At 44.1% G+C, this 24543-nt stretch overlaps 1 protein-coding gene across 9 annotated transcripts in view; it reads right to left on the minus strand.

The window, feature by feature from the left end:
- Positions 1 to 23962, minus strand: part of ADAT1 (adenosine deaminase tRNA specific 1) — a 57111-nt gene extending 33149 nt beyond the window's left edge. For 4 of the 9 annotated variants that reach the window (XR_010746970.1, XM_066348522.1, XM_066348521.1 and 1 more), the window contains exons 1-9: positions 23791 to 23923; positions 21778 to 21852; positions 19665 to 19844; positions 19289 to 19357; positions 17635 to 17689; positions 17052 to 17182; positions 10972 to 11593; positions 8625 to 8770; positions 8015 to 8114 (exon numbers count right to left, since the gene is read on the minus strand). Coding sequence is in view for 8 of the 9 variants with exons in the window: in XM_066348522.1 (XP_066204619.1) it covers positions 8015 to 8114; positions 8625 to 8770; positions 10972 to 11593; positions 17052 to 17182; positions 17635 to 17689; positions 19289 to 19357; positions 19665 to 19833 (1292 nt within the window). In the remaining variant the exon portion in view is untranslated. Of the gene's footprint in view, positions 1 to 8014; positions 8115 to 8624; positions 8771 to 10971; positions 11594 to 17051; positions 17183 to 17634; positions 17690 to 19288; positions 19358 to 19664; positions 19845 to 21777; positions 21853 to 22052; positions 22173 to 23525; positions 23722 to 23790 lie in introns of those variants that run through there. The other 5 variants (XM_066348517.1, XM_066348519.1, XM_066348524.1 and 2 more) reach the window with 5 other exon arrangements.
- Between the last annotated feature and the right edge of the window lie 581 nt (positions 23963 to 24543).

A 24543-nucleotide genomic window follows, 5' to 3' on the forward strand; every position in this document is an offset into this window, starting at 1 on the left:
TCCACACTCTCCCTTTGGGCATTAAGGGCCTTTAGAGGCCAATCCTTTGCTTCCAACATTAAGCTTCTGGAGGCCACAGTCTGGAACAGCGAAGGAAGCAAGTGCAGATTCCTTAGCAGCCCGCCTGAACCTTCCCAGTTTGGTCCATCCATGTCGGCTGTGGCCTTTATTATAGGAGCCTCTTCCCTTCCCCTCCAGTACACAATTCATGAGCTGATCCAGATGCTGGGCACTGTCCTGTGTGCCCACATAAATGTGAAGTCTCACATTTACACACCAACCCTTCGCTGTCCTCACAAACTGGACCATCAGCCTGGACACAGTGGCCATATTGGGACATATTATATAAGGGATTGTACAGGCCCGTATCTGACTGACCTAGCCTACTGAAGGATCCCTGCTTAAAGCGGAGAACCCCGAGCCCTCACAGGGTGCTCTCCCTGGGCCTTAACTGTGGTAAGTGGCTGCTGGTACTCAGGAATATAAAGCTGCTTTAACATAAAAAACTCCAAAGCCAAAAAACTAATGGAACTCATTAACAAAATAAAGGACAAAAGTCATATAACTATGAGGAAATGTATACAAACAAAGCATTTGTTAAGAATTCAACATCCATGATATGACTTAAAACCTTTCACAAATGAGGACTAAGAAAGGTATCTAAATTCACAGAGGGTATCTATAAAAAGCAACAGCAAATATATGCCCTTAAAATCAGGAATAAGACAAATGTGTTTGCTATCACTATTTTTTTCCAACTTTATATAGGTTTTGGCCAGTAAAACAAGAAATAAAAAGAGGCCCTGGCCGGTTGGCTCAGTGGTAGAGCATCGGCCTAGCGTGCGGGAGTCCCGGGTTCGATTCCCGGCCAGGGCACACAGAAGCGCCCATCTGCATCTCCACCCCTCGCCCTCTCCTTCCTCTCTGTCTCTCTCTTCCCCTCCCGCAGCTGAGGCTCCATTGGAGCAAAGTTGGCCCAGGTGCTGAGGATGGCTCCGTGGCCTCTGCCTCAGGCGCAAGAATGGCTCTGGTTGCAACAGAGCAACGCCTCAGATGGGCGGAGCATCGCCCCCTGGTGGGCATGCCAGGTAGATCCTGGTTGGGCGCATGCAGGAGTCTGTCTGACTGCCTCCCAGTTTCCAACTTCAGAAAAATACAAAAAAAAAAAAAAAAAAAGAGAAATAAAAAGAATAAGGATTGAAAAGCAAAAACCAAAGCCATGATTTGCCAATAAGAGTGATATTGTCAGTTCTAGCTAGTACAGTAAGTCAAGAAATGAGAGGAATGGAGGATTAGAAAGGAAATGCTACTTGCAAAAGATTATCTACATTAAAAAATGCCAAGCCTGCCTGACCTGTGGTGGCTCAGTGGGATAGAGCGTCGACCTGGAACACTGAGGTCACCGGTTCGAAACCTTGGGCTTGCCTGGTCAAGGCACATATGGGAGTTGATGCTTCCTGCTCCTCCCCCTTCTCTCTTTCTCTCTCTCTCTCTCTCTCTCTAAAAATCAATAAATAAAAAAAATAAAAAAATAAAAACCTTTAAAAAAAAATGCCAAGCCTGACCAGGCGGTGGCTCAATGGATAGAGTGTCGGACTGGGATGTGGAAAGATCCAGGTTCGAGACCCCGAGGTTGCCAGTATGAGCACGGGTTCATCTGGTTTGAGCAAAAGCTCACCAGCATGGACCCAAGGTCGCTGGCTTGAGCAAGGGGTTACTCGGTCTGCAGAAGGTCCATGGTCAAGGCACATATGAGAAAGCAATCAATGAACAACTAAGGTGTCGCAACAAAAAACTGATGATTGATGCTTCTCATCTCTCTCTGTTCCTGTCTGTCTGCCCCTCTCTCTGACTCTGTCTCTGTAAAAAAAAAAAAAAAAAAAAAAAATGCCAAAAGAATGTCCAGATAAATTAGTAGAATAATAGGCATTAGCAAAGTTACTGTATAACATTGATTTTAGCAGAGAGAAATAAAAAACAGGTTGTAACAGCAATACCTAGAAAATGAAATAAAAATAAATAACTTTAAATTGCGTCTAGAATAGCCAACCTCTAAGATGGTGATTCTTGCCTTCTGGAATTCGTGCTTCTGTGTAATCCCCTCCCACACGGAGTAGGGCTGACCTGTATAACATTAGGAGGCTGCAGATGCAGTGTGACACCTGAGACTAGGTCACAAAAGACACTGTGGCTTCTGCCTTGCTCTCTTGGGTAACTTGTTCAGGAGGAAGCCGGCTGCCGTGTTGTAAGGATGAACACTGGTAGCCCTATGAAGAGAGCCACGTGGTGAGGACCTGAGGCTTCCTGCCGACACCAGCACTGACCCGTCGGCCATGTGAGCGAGCCATTTTGGAACTGGATCCTCCAGCCACAGTCAAGCCTTCAGATGACTGCAACCTCATCAGTCCCTGAGTCAGTTATCCAGCTGAGCTCCTCCCAAATTCCTGGCCCACAGAAACTAGAAAATAACAAATGTTGATTGTTGTTTTAAGTCACTAAGTTTTGGAGCATAATCTGTTACAGAGCAAGAGATAACTAATACAACATGCAAGAAAGAACTCTAATAAAATTTGTGAAAGATTTATATGAAGAAAATAAACTTTACTAAAATATATATAAGGAGACCTAGGAAAGCTATACATACATATGTAATTTTTAAAAAGATTATACATTCATATTGATACTGCCAATTTTGCACTATCCTTACTCTAACATACTTAGATACACTTAAATGTATTTTTTAATCCCTCAGTCTTTTCTTTTACAATTCTATGAGTCATATAATGATTTTTTAGGATGCCTGGTATCTGGGCAGGAAGGGGAAGAAAATTTTCCACTTGAGGGCAAAGGAATTTTCCTGTAATAGGCAGAGTAAAATAAAGCTTATTAAAAATGAGGGTTCTATTATATCTCACTGTTGGTTAAAAAAAAAAAGATTTAAATAAAATAGTTCCATCTGGCCTGTGTTGGTGCAGTGGATAAAGCATCAACCTGGAACTCTGAGGTCGCCAGTTCAAATCCCTGGGCTTGCCTGGTCAAGGCACATATGACAAGCAAGCAATGAAACCAAAGTGAAGTAACTATGAGTTGATACTTCTTGCTCCACCCTCCTTTCTCCTCTCTCTGTAAATGAAAAAAAAAAGTTCCTTTAGTGCTGCACTAGTATAACTAGTATATTAAATGTCTCTGACCCTGCAGTCTGAGTTCGTGTTTCCTAGAGCTCTAAAGAAGACGGTACCTGGATGTCAGCACTGAGAACTGCGCAATGAGAAAAACTGCTTTTCCCCCAGCAGCTGCTGGTCCTTAGAATAAAACTAACCGACTCTTTCATAAATAATGTAAGGCTTTATCTGACAAATGAACGGGAAATCAATTATAACAAGGTGTCTACTGCAAGCCCTGCACCGTGTTAGCACTCTCTCATTCAGTTCTCCCCACATTCTTGTGCAATAGATACTCGTAGTTACCCTTGCTTTATTGCTGGGGAAATGGAGGCTCTGAGGCGTAATTTCCCCAAGTTCACACAACCAGGGAGAGAGGGAGCCAGGAACTATAGTGTCTGTTCTTCCATCATATATTTCCTCCCTGTATGGAGTTTGCCTTCTAAATGGAGAGATATCTACAATGTGCCAGAGACCTTAGATCATCTACTCAAATACCCTCATTTTACAGATATAAACACACCAAGGCTCAGAGAGCAAGTGGACTTGTTCAAGTCTCCTGGATAACTGGAGACAAAGCGAGGGTGAGAACAGGAGGCACTCCCAATAACACAGAATAACACAGAAAGCAATGACTTTGGGAGAAGCTGGAGGACAACACAATGAGAATTTAGAGAAAAGATGGTAATTTTGAGCCGGAAGGCAATGGTGGTTGAGCTGAGCTTTTAAAGTAAAAGCGGGTGTATGCCTGACTAGGCAGTGGCGCAGTGGATAGAGTGTCGGACTGGGATGCGGAAGACCCAGGTTCAAGACCCCGAGGTTGCCAGCTTGAGCGTGGGCTCATCTGGTTTGAGCAAAGCTCACCAGCTTGGACCCAAGGTTGCTGGCTCGAGCAAAGGGTTACTCGGTCTGCTGTAGCCCCATGATCAAGGCACATATGAGAAATCAATCAATGAACAACTAAGGTGTCGCAACAAAAAACTAATGATTGATGCTTCTCATCTCTCTCTGTTCCTGTCTGTCCCTATCTATCCCTCTCTCTATCTCTGTCTCTGTAAAAAAATAATAAAGAGGGTATAGATTCATAGTTAAGAAGAGTATTTTATTATTATTATTATTATTATTTTTGAAGAAGAACATTTTGGACTTAAGCAAAGCAGCAAACGAAAACTCTAGTCAGGTGGATGGGTCTAGTATGAGTTGCTGTTGGCCTGTCACCAGAGCTCAGCAGGAAACATGTGGTTCATGACCTGCTCTGATCACACATCCTTGGTCCCCTGAGAGGTGCTAACAGTGACTTGAAGCCAGGAAGGCCCTTGGGGAAAAAACTCCAAATATCTCTAGTCATAAGAGTTCTGTAAGAATTACTAAATTCAACATCCTAAGCCACCAGGAGACACGCTGAGTCTGCCATCTAGGCCATTTGAAAGTTGGTTAATTGCTGCCAAGAAGAAACCCTTGCTTTTCTTCTTTTCCAAGTGAGAGTTGGGGAGATAGACAGATTCCCGCATATGCCCCAATCAGGATCCACACAGCAACCCCCATCTAGGGCTGCTAGCAAGGTAGCTATTTTTAGTGCCTGAGGCGGAGGCTCCATGGAAGCCTCAGCGTCTGGGGCCGACGTGCTTGAGCCAATCGAGCCATGGCTGCAGGAGGAGGAGAAAGGGAGGGAGGGAGAGAGAGAGAAAGAGAGAGAGAAGGGAGAGGGAGGAGGGGTGGAAAAGCAGATGGTCGCCTCTCCTGTGTTCCCTAACTGGGAATAGACACAGGACATCCACACACCAGGCCAATGCTCTACCACTGACTCAACCGCCAGGGCCTTTTTTTTTTTTTTTTTTTTTTTTTTTTGAGAGAGAGAGAAAAAAAGGAAGGGACAGAGATGAGAGACATCAACTCAGAGTTGTGGCACTTTAGTTGTTCACTGATTGCTTCTCATACATGGTTTGATGGGGGAGTGCTCTAGCTGAGCCAGTGACCCCTTATTCAAGCTAGTGACCTTGGGCTCAAGCTAGTGACCTTTGGGCTAAACTGATGACCCTGCACTCAAGCTGGTAAACTTGATGAGCCCGCACTCGAGTCGGCAACCTTGGGGTTTTGAACCTGGGACCTCAGCATCCCAGGTCGAAGCTCTATCCACTGTGCCACCACTGGTCAGGTTCTTCTTTTTTTTTTTTTTTTAGTCTAACAAGGATGTAAGTTGTTTTTGTCGAATCAGGCAAATAAGTACCTCAAAAAAAAAATAAATCCACCTTTGAAATTTAATTATAGTTCTATAAGGGCATAATTAAAAAATGGAAAATCAATCTGAGTGAAAAAGACTATCTGTAAATGGTAATAGTCCTACTACAACCGTCACTCAGCACAGCTCAACCCAGCTGAGATGGAGATGCCTTTAGTGGAGAGGACACTCCCCCACAGCCCCTTCACCCTCACTCAGGCTATTGCAGAGCACCTGTGGTTCTGTAGGAGGAAAAAGCAGGGTAGATGAGACCAGATGTGTAAGCAAAAGAACCAGTGGGATAGATGTATGAATTTCCAAACACACAACAATGAAAATTGTCTCATGTCCAGCAGCTTATAAACTCTCTACTTCAGCAAAACCCAATTTGAAGACATAAAGTCCTATTTCCACGGTGCTCTTTACCAATCCAATCACTATGGAGCTTTATAAGTAATTCTTGGGTTACAACCTTGACCTACTAAACCTCAATCCCTAGTGGAAAAGCCCAAGAAAGTGTTCTTTTCAAAATCTCCCAGGGGAAAGAATCGTGCTTCCAAAAAATGAATGCCAAAGAATGAAGTTGGACCTACTTCACACCTTATAGAAAAAGTAACTCAAAATGGATCAGTCATAAACATAAGAGCTAAAACTATAAAACTATCAGAAGAAAACAGAGACTAAATCGTCTTGACCTTGGATTAGGCAATGGTTTCTTTTTTTTTATTACAGAGAGTCAGAAAGAGGGATAAACAGACAGGAACGAAGAGAGATGAGAAGCATCAATCATCAGTTTTTCATTGTGACACCTTAGTTGTTCATTGATTGCTTTCTCATATGTGCCTTGACTGTGTGGCTACAGCAGACCGAGTAACCCCTTGCTTAAGCCAGCAACCTTGAGTCCATGCTGGTGAGCTTTGCTCAAACCAGATGAGCCTGCACTCAATCTGGCGACCTCGGGGTCTCGAACCTGGGTCTTCCACATCCCAGTCCGATACTCTATCCACTGCGCCACCGCCTAGTCAGGCAGCAGTGGTTTCTTAGAGCAAAAATTACCAAAGGAAAAAAAAAACAGATAAAATAAAAATCAAAATTTTAAACTTTTTAAACATTGTCAAAAGTGAAAAGAAAACCCACCAAACTGGAGAAAATATTTGTAAATGTGTATCTCATAAAAGACCAGTGTCCAGTATATAGAAAAAAATATTGCAACTCAATAAAATATAAAGCAATTTAAAAAATGGACTCAAGACTTTCTAAGGTATATGGCATGATATAATTATTAGTTATGTATGGTTATTATGACACTTGGGGTAAAGCAGATATACCAACCATTTGTGTGACTAAATTGAAGGTCAACTTAGTCTGGCTATATAATTCATTCAATCACCAGCAAGACAGGATGGGTGGGTTAGAAAAGAAGAATTAAGAAAGGGAGAAGGCAGGGAAGAGAAAACAACAAAACAGAATGAAATGACAGAGAATTATGTTTGTTCGCACACTGTACAAGGCATTTAAAAACACATTAAAAAAGGGGGGGGGGGCTAAGGATCTGAATAGATAGTTCTCCAAAGAAGATTACCAATAGCTAATAAATATGAGAAAAGATGCGCGAAATCATTAGTTACTAGGAAAATGCAAATCAAAATCACAGTGAAATAGCACTTTACACTGACTAGAATGGCTTCAATAAAGAAGACAATAGCCTGACCGGGCGGTGGCGCAGTGGATGGGGCATCAGACTGGGACCTGGAGGACCTAGGTTTGAGACCCCGAGGTCGCCGGTTGAGCAAGGCTCACCAGCTTGAGCCCAAGGTCGCTGGCTTGAGCAAGGGGTCACTAGCTCTGCTGTAGTCCCCTGATCAGGGCACATGTGGGAGGACAGTCAATGAACAAGTAAGGTGCCACAACAAAGAGTTGATGCTTCTCATCTCTCTCCCTTCCTGTCTGTCCCTATCTGTCCCTCTTTCTGTCTTTCTCTCTCTCACACACACACACGCACACACGAAGACAATAATAAGTATTGTAAAAGATGTAGGATAATTAAAACTCTCACACATGACTAGTGGAAGTTTTAAAATGGTATAACTGTTATGGAAAACAGTTTGGCAGTTACTCAGAAGTTAAACGGAAGGTTATCATATGACCCAGGAATTCCACAAGAGAATTGAAAACATATGTCCACTCAAAATCTCCTACACAAATGTTCATAGCAGCATTATTCATAATACCAAAAAAGTGAAACTAGCCAGAAAGTGAAACCACCCAAATGTCCATCAGTGGATGAACAGATAAACAAAAGGTGATATATCTATACAATAGAATACTATTTAGCTATAAAACAGAATGAAGGTCTCATAAATGCTACAAAATGGATGAACCCTGAAAACATGCTAAATGAATTGTTAGACAGGAAAGGCCATATAATGTATTATTCCATTTATATGACGTGTCCAGAATAGGTAAATCTATGGAGACAGAAGGTAAATTAGGAGTTGCCAGGGGTGGGAAGGAGGAGGTGTAGGAGTGGCTGCTAACGAGTAATGGGGTTTTCTTTTTGGGGTGATGAAAATGTCTTGGAATTAACGGTGTGGTGTGAGCACACAGACGCCACCCGCTGCCCAGTATGCTGTACCTGGCCTGAAGGCTGCCGATTCCCTTCTTCGTTGTTCCCTGCGGAAAGCCATTGGCAGTGACGTCCAACGGCTGCTCCGGAACTGCGCACCAGCTGATGGCTGTGGAAAGATAAGATGCTGGAGTTAAAACTGTTCCATTTTCTCTACATCCCAGGTGTTTCAATAAAAACACTTCCCTGCCTCTGCAGACCCATGAGAGCTGGACAGAACATCCAACACAATGGCTGTCACTCTGACACTTGGCTTCCAGAGTGCAAGTGGTTCATAGTTAATCATCCTCCTCCTCCTCCTCATCAGAACAACTAATAATCATTGAGCATTTCTTATATGCTAAACATACAGTAAATACATGAAATAGAATTTCTCATTTAATCTGCATAACAACCCTGAAAAAGAAATGATATTCTTATCTGAAGATGAAGAAATTTAGGCAGGGAGAGGATAAGTGAGTGGCCTAGGGTCACACAGAACATGAAGCTGACACAGTGTGGGTGTCTCTAAGCCCACATGATTGACCTCTGGGTGGTACACTGCCTCCCCAGCCATCGCAAGCCACTCCACGGACTGGGGACGAGTTACTCCAGGGTACGTGGAACCTGGATCCCTTACCGGCTCCACAAGGAACAAGTCGGCCTGGGCTGTCAGCCCTTTTTGCCTGCACTGCACAGCGGCTCTGCTCAAACAGTAAATCTGACTGCTGTATTTTTAATTCTTGAACTCCAAAGCCTTTGGGTAAAGCCAAGACATTCTGACACCTAAATACGAGAGAAAACGCATTTAGTTTAGGTACACTGCTTGAGGAAGAGAATGTCCAGGATTGTGGACCAGATCACTGCCCCTATGTTTTGGTGGGAGGCAAAGGCCTTAGGAGGGGTATGGATTTACTTGTTTATGTATTTATGGGGAGGGAAGTACAGGAGGGTGAGAAAGAACAGAATCTAAATCATACGAACCTTCCTTATCGCTCTGAAGTGATAACTATTTGAGTCACCACCCCTCTGTGATTTCAGTAACACCAAACTCCATTCCTCATACTGGTTTTGAAAGAGTTGAAAACCCAAAGCATAAATATTAACATACTGACATCTGCTTCCTAGAGAGTCCTTTAAACACACCAGAAACCAAAACTGTCCTACAATATAAAAGTGTCATTTGTTGCTCTTGTATCTTTCACATAAACTAGATGCCAACATGATGCTACTTAGACCCGAGTGGACAGCAACTTAAAAGTGTCAGAATAGACCAGGCGGTGGCACAGTGGATAGAGCGTCAGACTGGGATGTGGAAGACCCAGGTTCAAGACTCTGAGGTCGCCAGCTTGAGCGCAGGCTCATCTGGTTTGAGCAAAGCTCACCAGCTTGGACCCAACGTTGCTGGCTTGAGCAAGGGATTACTCGGTCAAAGCACATATGAGAAAGCAATCAATGAACAACTAAGGTGCCGCAACGAAGAATTGATGCTTCTCATCTCTCTCCCTTCCTGTCTGTCTGTCCCTATCTGTCCCTCTGACTCTGTCACAAAAAAAAGTGTCAAAATAGGGGTAAACATGGAAAATACAGAAAACATCTTGGGCACACTACCTAGGGTTACTTTAAAAAAACATATATAGTTGCTTAAACTATATATAGTGTGTGTGTGTGTATATATATATATATATATATATATATATATATATATATATATATATACACATATATAGGCATATAGTTTACATACCAAAAAATTCACCCACATGAATTGTATAATTGAACTTTCTTTAGTGTAGTCACAGAATTGTGCAATTATCACCACAATTTAAGTTTATAACATTTTCATCCTGCTGATAAGAAACCCTGCACCAATTAGCAGTCACTCCCCACCCCTCTCCAGCCTCTGGCACCCACCAATCTACTTTCTATCTCTATGGTTGCCTAGTTTGGATATTTCATTATATGAAATCAGACATCATGTGGCTTCTTTCACTTAGCACAAGGTTTTCAAGGTTTAGCTAGGTTGCAACATGTATCAGTGCTTTTTGGTGGCAGAGTAATATTCCATTGTATGGATATAAATCATTTTTGTCTATTCATCAACTGATGAACATTCATTTATATGTTTTTAGGTGAATATGTTTTCATTTCTCTTGGGTATGTACCCAGGAGTGGAATCAGTGGACTGAGCCCTGGAGTTGGCTTCAGGAATGGTCCTTTGACACGGGCCCACAGGCTTCCTCTGGCAGTGGCTGCAATCGCATTCTTTAGGGAGACCACACTTGAGTGGTCATTTATTGTCATTTACCTTTTTAAAAATTAACACTAATATTTGAAGGTTTTTAAAAAACTTTAACAGCAATATATGTACACTGTAAAAAAAATTAGGAAAGAGTAATCACAAATAAAACTACCCATAATTCCACATCTCAGAGATGCATATCCTCCAACAATTTTCTTCTATATGCACTATACACTGTAAGACTAAAATGAACATATTTTATCTTCTAAACTGCTCTTTAAGCAATAGCATCTTACCATATTAAATTTCTTCAAAAGGAGTCTTAACAAAAATCACTTGGTTTATTGCTGGCCATAGATCCTTTCTTTTCTCTTTTCCAAAAGACTACACACAGCCCTGGCCTCAGTTGGTTTAGAGCGTTATCCCAACATATCAAGGTTGCAGGTTTGATCCTCAGTCAGGGCACATACAAGAATCAACCAATAAATGCATAAATAAGTGGAACAACAAATGGATGTTTCTCTTTTTCTCTCCCTTCCTCTCTCTTTAAAATAATAATAAAAAAAGACTACTCACAAATCTAAATGTGTGAACACTTCCTGAGTTATTTCCTTAGGACAAATTCCTAGCAGTATATAACTGCTGGATCAAAATGTGTGGCTACCTCGAAGGCTCTTTGGTCATACTCTCAGACCGCTTCTTGGAAAGACTGTTCCAATGGATCCCTCCCTCCCTGCCCTCTCACCTCCCAATTAGTGCTCTCTGCATGGCTTCCTGGCTGTACGGGCACTTTCCGATGACCACGGCTGACAGGTAGATGGGCTCCTCTAAGAAGTGCATCAGCAGGGACCCCTGGCATCCGAGGACGTTCCACCGTGCCAGCTTGTCACTGCAGGACATGGAGCACGTCCTGTCTCCCCGACCTGGCTTCACTCGCAGCAGCCCCACCCGGTGATATGCGGCCCCGGGCTGCCCCGAGTCCCCCGCTTCTCCGGGCACACACTTGGCCCCAGTTCTGTACACATCCACCACTTTGCCACCACCGGGGGCCGTGCTAGCGGCAGTGGCCAGTTCCTCTGAGGTGAGAGTAGAGCTGCTGACACTTGGTGGGACTGGGCCACTTTCATGACTGCCAAAACTCCGATGGTGAGCCACACCATTGGTGACTTTTCTGGCAGGAGTTCTAAGCTCAAGCCTCATTTTTTTGGTGACAGGACTGTCCGAGTCTTCACATTGTTTTTTATCTTCAGTAGTGTCCAGGTTACCACTGGCTTCTGCTGTCGATGGGTTACTGGCCCAATCTCTACCGACTGGACAGCAAGGCTGATCTTCGGAGGCGAGCATTGGAATGATGGAGGCATCCCCACCTACAGGAGAGGAAACCCCTTAAACCAGTGATTCTCAAAGTAAAACCAGTGACAGGTTCCCTTGGGAACTTGTTAGAAATGCATTATTTTTTGTTTGTTTTATTTTATTGATTTTAGAGACAGAGGGAGAGAGAGACAGGAACATTGATCTGTTCCTGTACATGCTCTGACCAGGGAGCAAACTGGCAACTTTTGCACTTCTGGACGATGCTCAAACCAACCGAGCTATCTGGCCAGGGCAGAAATGCACATTCTTGGGACCCACAGTAGCTCTGTTGCATCAGAAACTCTGGAGGCGGTGTCCAGCAGTCTGTGTATTAACAAACTCTCCAGGAGATTCTGTTGCAAGTTCAAGTTTGAGAATCATTGCTTTAAACAAAGCTTAATGTTATTCTCCCAGCAGACGTGAGATGAATTAAGATCAGTTGCCCAACTTTGACTAATATGAATCCTCTTGTTGACAACCCGACTTCCTTCTATACAGGTATTGATCGCCTTACGACCTATGCAACTTATGACCATTTGACTTTACGACCACAATAGCTAGCCCTGACTGCTCCACGACTGGCAGTGCAAGCATTGCCCAGATGGACGTACGATAGTGCTGGCCAATAAAATGTCTCGTACATGTTTATATATTTTGATATGTTTTGCAATTGGGAAAATGTTTCCTATAGTATTTTTTACACCTGTATTTTATATTTTTGTATGCACCGGTATTTTGTAATTTTGTATGTTTTGCAAATATTAAACCAGTTGTACTGGTAATGCAGTGTTTTACTTAAACCTGACGAATGTAAAAATAAGAAACAAAATGGTGTCGAGATGATACAAATGACATAAAATGAACAAAGAAAATGATGATATATAACAATAATGAAAGAAAATTATGATAAAATATGACTTAAAGATTTTTATAACATCATTTCACAGTACTGTACATATAGCCTACTCAATTTACAACCAAATCGTGTTATGACCGGTTTGTTGGAACCAATCGTGGTCGTAAGTCGAGCACTAGCTGTACTCAGTAAGTTAGAATCTCTGGAGAGGAGGGGTCTGGAAACCTGAATATTGTAACCAAGTTCCCAGGAAATTCTTATCATAGGAAGTTGTGGAAACACTTTATTCAGGGCCTCTCAACCTCTGCATCACTGACATTTTGGGCTAGATAAGTCTTTGCCATGGGGTCTGTCCTGTACATTATGATAGGATGTTTAGCGACCTCCCTGGTCTTTATCTATAGATCAGCGGTTCTCAACCTGTAGGTCGCGACCCCAGGGGGGTCGAACGACCAAAACACAGGGGTCTCCTAAAGCAATGAGAATACATTCCGAATCATAACTGTAGCAAATTACAGTTATGAAGTAGCCACCAAAATTATTTTTTGGTTTGGGGTCACCGCAACATAAGGAACTGTATTGCGGGGTCATGGCATTAGAAAGGTTGAGAACCACTGTATTAGATCAATAGTATCCCCTAGTCTGACCATTAAAAATGTCTGTAGATGTTGCCAAATGTCCCCTGGGGAACAAAATAGTCCTAAATTGAGAACGACTGGTTTAGAATGAGCTCAGTTTTCCAAGTGCATTTTGTGTAAAGTTATCCCACAAGATGTCTGGGAAGACAAATGAGGGTGGCTGATTTCATTGTTAAGTAAGTTTGGCAAACAATGCTTAGAATTTCCCCATTTAGGAGCTGCGTGTACACATCCTCAGAGTAAAACACTGCAGGGAAACTCAGCTGCTGTTTCCCTGTGCAGGTTTAGAAGTTTCTGACTTACTCTGTGCAGGTCAGTAAAGAGCACAGCTTCCTGTTTAGAGAGAGCTACTCCTTCAAACACTAACCTAATGTGTGTTGCTCTTCTAAAGTGTGTGAATAATACATCTGAATAATACATCTGCAGCCTTTTAACTCAAGAGTGGGAAAGGCAAGAGATGCAGAAGTGGGAATGTTGCCAGAGAGGCTGGCTGGCAGATTTTCAGAGACCTTGCAAGGTGACAGTGACTTTGGAGAATTCACCAGGGCTTACCTCCCACTCCACAGGCTCAGAGATTCAATCTTGACAGATGCCTGAACTCGAGAGGCTGACTCATGCTAATAAAACAAATAAGAGTCTGAAGTAGCTAACCCAAGCATCAAATTATCAGTTAGTAATATGGAATAAAGGCCATTTTCTCAGTAGTGTTTTTTCTTTCTGCAAACCATGGGTGGACATTTTAAAAATATTTTTTTAGGTGAGAGGGGAGAAACTGAGGCAGATTCCTGCATGCACCTCAACCAGGATCCACACAGCAAACCCATCTGGGGCCAATGCTCGAATAACAAGCTATTTTTAGCACCCGAGTCTGAGCTATTCTCAGCGCTCGGGGCCACGCTTGAACCAATTGAGCCACTAGCTGCGGGAGGGGAAGAGAGAGAGAAGTGGGGTGGAGAAGCAGATAGGCACTTCTCCTGTGTGTCCTGACTGGAAATCGAACCTGCACATCCATATGCCAGCTGATGCTCTATCCACTGAGCCACAAGCCAGGGTCTAAAATTTAAAAAAAATAAACCAAGGGAGTAACATCAGTGGCTCTAGATTTTGATTTCAGAGACCAGTGAAATTTCCAAAAAATGTTAAGATCAACAGAGGGTTGTTAACTTTTTTTTTTTTTTAATTTTTTTCTGAAGTTAGAAACGGGAAGGCAGTCAGACTCCCGCATGTGCCTGACCGGGATCCACCTGGCACGCCCACCAGGGGCCGATGCTCTGCCCATCTGGGGCATTGCTCTGTTGCAACCAGAGCTATTCCAGCGCCCAAGGCAGAAGCCACAGAACCATCCTCAGCGCCCGGGCCAACCCCGCTCCAATGGAGCCCTGGCTGCGGGAGGGGAAGAGAGAGACAGAGAGGAAGGAGAGGGGGAGGGGTGGAGAAGCAGATGGGTGCTTCTCCTGTGTGCCCTGGCCGGGAATCAAACTTGGGACTCCTGCATGCCAGGCCGATGCTCTACCACTGAGCCAACCGGCCAGGGCAGGTCGTTAACTTTTTATTCCATCAAGTAAGGTCTTTAAAAATCCTATTGCCTGACCTGTGGTGGCGCAGTGGATAAAGCATCGACCTGGAAATGTTGAGGTCGCCGGTTCGAAACCCTGGGCTTGCCTGGTCAAGGCACATATGGGAGTTGATGCTTCCAGCTCCTCCCCACCTTCTCTCTCTGTCTCTTTCTCCTCTCTCTCTCCTCTCTAAAATAAATTAAAAAAATTAAAAAAAAGAAATCTAAAAAATCCTATTGCCATTATTAAAAAATATTAAAATATCATAACCTTAAATGGAAAGAAATAAGCTTTTTGAAAAACTCACTAAATAGTCCTGATTTTTCTCATAGATCAGTATACTCTCACAGAGCAGTACCAGCCAATGATATTTTTTTGTATTTATTTTATTTTTTCTTTTATTTATTTATTTATAGTTATTGAGTTTAGGGAGACAGAGAGAGGAAGGGGGAGACAGAGAGAGAAGAGAGGAGCATTCATTTGTTGTTCTACTTAGCTGTGCATTCATTGGTTGCTTCCTGCATGTGCCCTGACCGGGGATTGAACCTGTGGCAGTAGTCTTGGAATGATGCTCTAACTGACTGAGCTAAGTGGCCAGAGCTTTGGATCATTGATTTGGCAGTCAGGCTGGCTTGCTCCCCAGATGCATCTATCTCCACAAAAAGACTACACCTACTACTGGAATCAGCCAGGCCCTGGCTACTCAAATGTGGGCCAACACCACTGGCATGAACCATTAGTTGATTAGCAATGCAGAACCTCAGGCTCCACCCCAGAATTTGAATCTGCATTTTAGCAAGATTCCTGGGTGATTCATATGCATATTACATTTTGAGAAGCACAGAGTTAGGAAATATCCTTTGGTCTTTGGACCAGAGCACCTATTACTAAGCCCAGCATGGATGAGTCCTGCTACCTCCATATATCATTTTTTGGCCTTTGACTCTTAACCAACTCTTTTTTGATACATATTCTTTCTTAAGCTTTATTCTCTCTCTATTTTTTTTTTGAGAGACAGGCAGGGGCGGGGGGGAGACAGGAACATCAAGCTGCTCCTGTATTTGCTGTGACCGGGGAATCTAACTAGCAACCTCTGTCCTCCAGGATGATGCTCCAACCAACCGAGCTATCTGGCCAGGGCTGTATTATATTTTTGATCTAAGTTATGATCAAGTCTTGACAACTAGTCTGTTTTTTAAAGTAATTACCTATCTCTGCTCTAATTGCATGTGTTACTTTTAAAGTTTAATAATCACAGAATAATCTTATATCCTTATTTCAAAGTTTCTAGGGTGAGGAAATTTTACTGCCATCCCTGAGTCTTGTCTACAAAGGGCAGAAATTATTCTTAATTTTTAAGACAGAAAAACAGAGGACAGAAACAACTCTCTATAGCAGTGGTCCCCAACCCCCGGGCCGTGGACCGGTACCAGTCCGCAGAGAAAGAATAAATAACTTACATAATTTCCATTTTATTTATATCTAAGTCTGAATGGTGTTTTATTTTTTATTTTTTAAAAATGAGCAGATTCCCTCTGTTACATCCGTCTAAGACTCACTCTTGATGCTTGTCTTGGTCACGTGATACATTTATCCATCCCACCCTAAAGGCCAGTCTGTGAAAATATTTTCTGACATTAAACCGGTCCATGGCCCAAAAAAGGTTGGGGACCACTGCTCTATAGGCTAGGTCCGGTCTCCTGCTTAAAGCAACCACAACACCTGAACATCCCCTTGTAACTCATTAAAATTTACCTTAACTAACTATGACTGTCAATATTCCCTAAAAAAAGTCTATGAGAGTAAGGAACTAGTTTTACTCACTGCTGTGTACCCAGTATGTCATACTGTCCTTGAAAAGTAGAAAATATCTGTTTAATGAATAAATGAATGAATGAAATGAGTTTGGACTTCTATGTCTTTTTTTCTTTTTAATTGATTGAATTTAGAGACAGACAAGAAGAGAAAAGAGAGAGAGAGAGAGAGAGAGAGAGAGAGAGAGAGAGAGGAAAGTATTCATTTGTTGTCCTACTTAGTTGTGCATTTGTTGGTTGCTTCCCACACAAGCATCGACTGGGCATTGAACCCACAAGCTTTGAGTTTCGGGGACAATGCTCTTACCAATTAAGCTAACCAGCTGGGGCTAGACTTCTAAATCTTATTGTTGGTTTCGAACCTTGTGGGGTTTCAGCTTTAAGTTTCCCAGTCCTGATTGGGAACTGAGAAATGAGTAATATGTAAGTCCCCCCACACACCCACCCCTGTCTTTCCTTAGCAGAGAAATGATCAGGCACACTGGCCTGTTTACAAAAAGGCATTGTTGCTGGTTGTAGCTACACGTCAGCCAGAAGTGCTCTGTGGACATGACAAACATAAAGAAGTAGACAATGCACCATTAATCCAAAGGCTTGACTACACTTACAGGGTGTATGGCTGGAGAAAAATACAAACAACAGGTCTGGTTTGAGTTTCCACAGTCCTCTCTGAGTTCCTGGGACAAAGATACTATCCTCCTTCAGCACGGCCGCCAAGTGAAGTTGATGGAGAAGGTACCTAGTGGGTGCAGGATGTTATCAGAACCAACACCAGTCTCTGTGGTGAAGGGGAACACTCTGGCTGGGTGGTTAGTAAGAAAGATGTACTAAACACCAGTGGGACAGACAGTGATTTGGAATTATGAGAATGATCTATACCAGTGATTCTCGAAGTGTGGTCCTTGAATTGGCAGCATAAATATCACCTGGAATTTATTAGAAATGCAAGGCTCTACCCTTGACCTGCTGACTCAGAATTTCTGGAGGTGGGCCCAGCAACCTGGATTGTAACAAACCCTCTAGGTGACTCTGATGTACGTTCAAGCGCAAGAGCTGGGGTATAGACCAGTGCTATTCAAAGTTTAGTTCACCGGCCAATATAATTATTTTTACTTGGGAACTTATTAGAAATGCAAATTCTGGGTCCCCCAAACCAGGCTAAAATCAGACTCTCTGGAGATGCGACTTTACCTTTGGAGACTTCTTCTGGCTATGACCTCAGCATGGCTATCATTGAGGATGTCTCCTGTGGCAAAGACAGGACACTAGTGAAGACATACAGAATCTGGAGCAGCCCTGGTTCCCAGAAGCAGAACACAGCAGCTTCCCCCAGCCCCCATGATGGCCAAGCAGCTCCTGGAGGGCTTTTCCCGGAAGTATCACAAGTACTAATGACAACGCATTTACAGCAGGGTTCCTCAGCTCAGCACTACTGACATTCTGGCCTGGAAAAGTCTTCCTTTTTTTTCCTTTGAGAGAGAGAGAAAGAGAAAAGGAGAGGGGAAAGGAAAGAGAGTGGGAGAGAGAGGGGGAAAGCGAAGGAGAGAGAGAAGGAAGGAGAGAAAAAAGCATCAACTTGTTGCTTCACTTAGTTGTGCATTGATTGCTTCTTATACATGCCTTAAAAGGGATCAGACAGGCGACGTCAAGCTCAAGCTGAGCCAGTGACCCCTTGCTCAAGCTGGTGAACTCAGGATCTTGTCAATGACCCGCCGCTCAAGCCAGCGTCCTTGGGTTTCAGATCAGCAACCTCAGACTTCTGGGTTGACACTCTATCCACTAAGCCACCACCAGTCAGGCTGGACTCGTAAATTCTTTGTTGTGGTGGGGGGTCTGCCCGTGCATTGCAGGATATTGAGCAACATTCCTGACAGGTCAAAATCAAATTTCATAATCATCGCAGCATATTCCCCTCCCCTGGTTGTGACAAATAAAAATGTCTCCAGAGGGACAAAATCTCCCCTAGCCGAGAACTACTGATTTATAGGGGACTCTTTACCTGGAGAACAGGAGTGCAGATCTTTATTGCCCTGGGATCACACTGTGCTCATGGTGACAGAATTCCATGGAATTCAATCCACACTGGTCCTGGAACAGCTTCCTCACATACAGGAGGAAAAGCCACGAGTGGGGGAAGCAGACTAGGAGGCCTCTGCTAACTGCACGCAGGTGGAGATGCCAGCGCTCTAAGGAATTTCCATATTCTTTTTGGTGCCCAAGTCTCCATTTAATTCAAGATTGCTTTCTGGGGCTTCAGAGATAACGTGGATCAGCTAAGTCCAGGGAACTTCTGGTCTGAGCATGAAAACAACGGCCGACTCTCCCTTCACTCAGAAAGCACATTCCCAGTGCCTTTGCTCCCATCACTTGCTCCCATTCTTTAGTTTCTCTACTGATTGCTTTTAGAAAGAGTAAGGGAGAGGGGAGAGGGGAAAGGGAGAGAGAGAGAGAGGGGGGGAGTGAGAAAGGGAGGGAGAAAGGGAGAGAGAGAGAGAGGGGGGGAGTGAGAAAGGGAGGGAGAAAGGGAGAGAGAGAGAAGCATGCATCACTGGTTGCCTCCAGTATGCACCCTGACTGGAGCTGGGACCTGCAACCCTGGTGTTTTGGGATGACGTTCGCTGGAACCTGCAACCCTGGTGTTTTGGGATGACCTTCGCTGCCAGCCAGGGCTCCCATTCTTTAAATGGGTTCTGTCCTTCCAACTGGAAGTTTCAGTGCAAACTACTGTTTGCACTGTTAGCTACCTTAGCAATGTCACCCCTTTGCCCTGAAGAGGAAAGAGCAACAGGGATACCGTTTGGAAAGCTCCCTAGAAAGGCACTGTTTAGACCCCGGGTGGGCTTACCGCTCTTCCTCATTTTGGACTGGCCTATGCATTTTGTTCCTGTTCCCATTGAGACAACTTCCTTTGTCACTGAGGGGAAAAAAATGAATCGTTAAGTGAGCTTTCAGAATTGGAACAGTCCCCAGTCCTCAGGTTCAGTAAGTCAGCACATTACTCTAGAGCACTCCCATACGCTGACCCATTTGAGAGGACTGTGGGTCCATCCAGCAAGGCCATCTCCCACTGCCTGAAGTACTGCGCCACCTGGCGAGAGGAGGGGGAACATGCCTAACATCCCAGTTTATACCTGGTGATGACTGTCCCTGCAGAGCCATGTATAATTAATTCTACCATCTCTGACAAGGAGAGGGAGAGTTTCAAGGAGAAAAGGTCTCACCTTGCATCTGTTTGTCAGGGCAGTTACTAGTCTGGTCAGCTAGAGGCTGTATCTTCACCATGGCTGCTAGTAATGTCCACTCACGGTTGGGCTCAGGCTTCCCCTGCTTGGGCAGCCTGATCTTATAGTGCTCATAACACAGGTGTGCAATCTCATCCGGGGTCCACATGGTCTGAGACCCTGGTTAAAAACCACAACCATCAGAATTACAGAAAGGAAGGCCAATGCCCCATCCTACACCCTCACACCAGAGTGTTTCAACAGGCTTTCAGATGTAGCCCAACCGTGTTCGACCTGAGGTTTCTCTATCTGAAACTCTATGGGTCCTTTTTTCCTACTTCCCTGCCCATTTTCATCTTTAAGGAAAGACCAAAGAAGTCCCAAATCCCACCAACCTCAGGAGACACCATAATTCTTCAAGTTGTTTCTTTAACCTATTTTTCAGGCCTTTTACCCCCCCCCATTGTTTTTTTTATCTTCCTTTAGTAAACCTTCACCGATGATGCCCCCATTGGGAAAGCAACACTTTAATTTCTCCAATAACGTGTTATGATGCAGAGGGGAGAAGTGATAGAGCCCAGTGGTTTTATCACCAATCAAGTGTCCTCAGAGAACTTTGCAGTGTGGGCTTTAGAGTAACCCTTTCTGGGTTCTAACTATGGTTTTGCTTATTATTATTATTATTATTATTATTTTTTTTTTTTTCATTTTTCTGAAGCTGGAAACAGGGAGAGACAGTCAGACAGACTCCCGCATGCACCCGACCGGGATCCACCCGGCACACCCACCATGGGGCGACGCTCTGCCCACCAGGGGGCGATGCTCTGCCCATCCTGGGCGTCGCCATATTGCGACCAGAGCCACTCTAGCGCCTGAGGCAGAGGCCACAGAGCCATCCCCAGCGCCGGGCCATCTTTGCTCCAATGGAGCCTTGGCTGCGGGAGGGGAAGAGAGAGACAGAGAGGAAAGCGCGGCGGAGGGGTGGAGAAGCAAATGGGCGCTTCTCCTATGTGCCCTGGCCGGGAATCGAACCCGGGTCCTCCGCACGCTAGGCCGACGCTCTACCGCTGAGCCAACCGGCCAGGGCTGGTTTTGCTTATTATTAATGGTGTGGAATTGGGTGGATTACTTAATCGGTGTCTGTTTCTTCATCTGTTAAAATAGGGATAATAGTAGTATTTTTAAAAATTGATTTTAGAGAGAGGAAAGAAAGGGAGAGAGAGAGAGAAACATCAATCAGTTCGTTGTTCCACTTACTTACGCATTCACTGGTTGATTCCTGTACGTACCCTGACTGGGGATCATACTGTTGCAGGTTCGATCCCCAGTCAGGGCACATACAGGAATCAACCAATGAATGCATGGATAAGTGGGACAACAAATCAATGTTTTTCTCTCTCTAATAAATTAAAAAATATTCTAACTAAAAGCAAGTTATGGGGGTAGTCCTACTCAGGCCTTCAGCTTCCTTGACAAAGGTCAATATTTACTTAAGTGAGCCTGTTGTCTTTTTGCACCTAAGATAACATACTTTTGAAATACAGTGGTACCTTGAGATACGAACAGACCAACATACAAAATTTTAAGATACGAGCTGCAACTCGGTCCGTATTTTTGTTCATGATCCGAGTGAAATTTCAAGATATGAGTCATGATTCGGGAAGCTGCCGCTAGTTGGCGCGTTGGCGCGTGGGTCCAGTATTGGCAGTTTGATATACAAGTTGACTTACGAGCTCGGTTACAGAACGAATTAAATTCGTACCTCAAGGTACCATTGTAGAGCAATCTCCTTTTCCAACCCCTCAGGGCACAACCACCACCAGAGTAAGAGATCACAGAAGTCCTCATTGATATCCCCTCCAATACCATCTCCATGTGCTATAAATACTACTATTCTATACCCATCAATGTAAAAGAACTATATGTTTTTCTCTTTTGCCTTTTTTATACAATCTCAGAGATTTCCCTGCTTTGTTTTCTCCAGACCCCTTATTTTATATGGATTTCATGTAACCCTCATGTCTCCTTTTATTCCCATACATAAAATAAGCTGCAAAACTGCCAATCTCCAGAGTATTTTCTTAATCCATCAAGATTTTGTTTTCTGCCTGACCTGTCTGTGGTGGTGCAGTGGATCGAGCGATGAAGTGGAACGCTGAGGTCGCTGGTTCAAAACCTTGGTCTTGCTCTGTCAAAGCACATATAAGAAGCAATCAGTGACCAACTAAAATGAAGCAACTATGAGATGATACATCTTGCTCCCCCATCCCTCTCTGTAAAATCAATAAATAAAATCTTAAAAACACAAAAAAAGATTTTTCTTCCTGCCAATTGTCAGTTTGATTCAAATAAACTAAAAAATTCTCTATAGGTTTGGATGTTTCTTACCTCGACAAAGCTTACATCAAAACACTACGGCCTGACCTATGGTGGTGCTGTGGATAAAGCGTTGACCTGGAAGGCTGAGGTAGCTGGCTTGAAATCAAGGAGCAACTACTACGATTGATGCCTCCTGCTCCTCCCTCTGCCTATCTTTTCTCTAAAATCAATAAAAAAATATTTATTTGCCCTGGCCGGTTGGCTCAGCGGTAGAGCGTCGGCCTAGCGTGCGGAGGACCCGGGTTCGATTCCCGGCCAGGGCACACAGGAGAAGCGCCCATTTGCTTCTCCACCCCTCCACCGCGCTTTCCTCTCTGTCTCTCTCTTCCCCTCCCGCAGCCAAGGCTCCATTGGAGCAAAGATGGCCCGGGCACTGGGGATGGCTCTGTGGCCTCTGCCTCAGGCGCTAGAGTGGCTCTGGTCGCAATATGGCGACGCCCAGGATGGGCAGAGCATCACCCCCTGGTGGGCAGAGCATCGCCCCTGGTGGGCGTGCCGGGTGGATCCCGGTCGGGCGCATGCCGGAGTCTGTCTGACTGTCTCTCCCTGTTTCCAGCTTCAGAAAAAAGAAAAAGAAAAAAAAAAAATATATATATATATATATATTTATTTAAAAAACACTATGCACAAATAAACACAAACAGCCAATTAGGCTTTACGTTATATAGCCAATCAAATAACTTATTTTGCTTATGCACTCACATTCTGTGTCTTTCCCCCAACCCCCATCTGCAGTGCTTCAAACCATTTCCGGTTTGGTGCTGGCAGATTGGTATTGATTTTTGCTCAAATAAACGCTCACATTTTAATATGCCTTTTTTTTTTTTTTTTTTAACAGTTCAGCTGTGCAGGTCTATTATTGCAATTGGTCATAAAATATCAGGCCATAGTGACTTAACACAAGAATGTGGCAGAAGCTGACATAAATTGTGACTTTTAAGTTAAGAGAACCAACTTAATTAAGTCTTTCATCTATTGAAGCAAAACTATGGGCGATCCTAAAATCCTCCATCTGGATTTTCCTCTCATTTTGGGGTTAGGGGGTAGGCCTCCACAGGGCAGTATATTTTAACCTGTAATTAAACCAAGGAAGACATCACTTGGTAGAAGAATCTTTGACTCCCTAAGATGAAGTGTCCCAGAACTATACCATCACCTCATTCCCATATTGAATCTGGGTGAGTGTGCACAACAGTTGAATACGTTTTTTGATATAGTACTGGGTCCACTAAATTTCAAATTCACTCTCTCCTAGATCTTGAATAGCTTCTTCCTATGCAATAATAGTTCAGTTAAAACAGGCTCCCCCCACCCTACCCTACCCCACCCCCGCCCAAGACCAGTTATGACTTGCAAAAAGCTTATGAACCCACTTCCTTTTAAATAAAAATTAAAGCAGGTCGGCTGCCAAGGGTTGGGGCGAGTATAGCGACATTGGGAGGATGTAAACCAGGACCCCCCTCAATACTCTCAAAAGCAGACCTTCACATAAACTGGCTCTAGAGGCCAGGGCTGGGGCCCATTTGGCCAGTTACCATACACCCAAGGTTGCAAGAACGACTCCAGGCCCGTGAAGCAGGGACAACGTGTGCGCCCACCTCCTCGGGTAATGTGGGAAGGGGTGTTAGGGCTCTCATGCCCGACACTCGCCCGCAGCAAGAGCTCTACAGGCGGCGTAGACTGGCACGTCCATGGAAGGAGCAGCACTTTTCCACGTGACACGCATCGGGGGTGGCATAATCCTCACCTCCTCCCACACAAAATGGCCTCGAGAAGGTCAGACCGAGGGCACCTCACCCGGAGCCCCAGTGTCCTCCAACCTTCCTCATACCCGTGCCCTTCCTCGCTTACTCTCACCGCCTCACGGATGCACCCCTCCCACCTTCAAGACGCGCATCCGCGAGGGAACGAGCAGAACCTACGCGACGTCACAAAGAGGTCGTTCTTCAGGCCCCGCCCCCAGACGCGCGCAGTGAACGCTGGCTCTTGTAGTCCTTTGGGAACAGGGACGAGTGCAGATGCTTAGGGTCAGGCGGCTTGCGGAGGTGTGCGGAGGGAGGAGCCGGTAAAAGGGGAGACGGAAGGTAACTCCCTGGTATGCTATGGTTCAAGTAATAGTAGAGTGATATCGTGCCTTGGGACACTCGTTTGAATTTATGTTAAAAACATTGCTGTCCAATAGAAATATAATTTGACCTGGAGTTGTGATGTAAAATTTTCTGATACATTTTAAAAAGTTAAACGAAATAAATAGGTGAAAGTAATTTTAATCATATCTTACTTAATCCAATATATTCAAATTATTATTTCAACGTGTAATCAGTATGTCGAAAAATATTGAGATATTTCAAATGCTCAATAGTCATATGTGGCTAGTGGCTTCTGTATGGAACAGCGTGTTTAAAACCTTCAGATTGCCAGGAATAGGTAGCATAGCTGTCTGGGTCATTCTGGAGCCTGTACAATCCCCAAACTGTATACCTCAATTTCTAAAGATGAG

The sequence above is a fragment of the Saccopteryx leptura genome, chromosome 9 (genome assembly GCF_036850995.1).
Source record: "Saccopteryx leptura isolate mSacLep1 chromosome 9, mSacLep1_pri_phased_curated, whole genome shotgun sequence".
In the NCBI taxonomy this organism is placed as follows: Eukaryota; Metazoa; Chordata; class Mammalia; order Chiroptera; family Emballonuridae; genus Saccopteryx; species Saccopteryx leptura.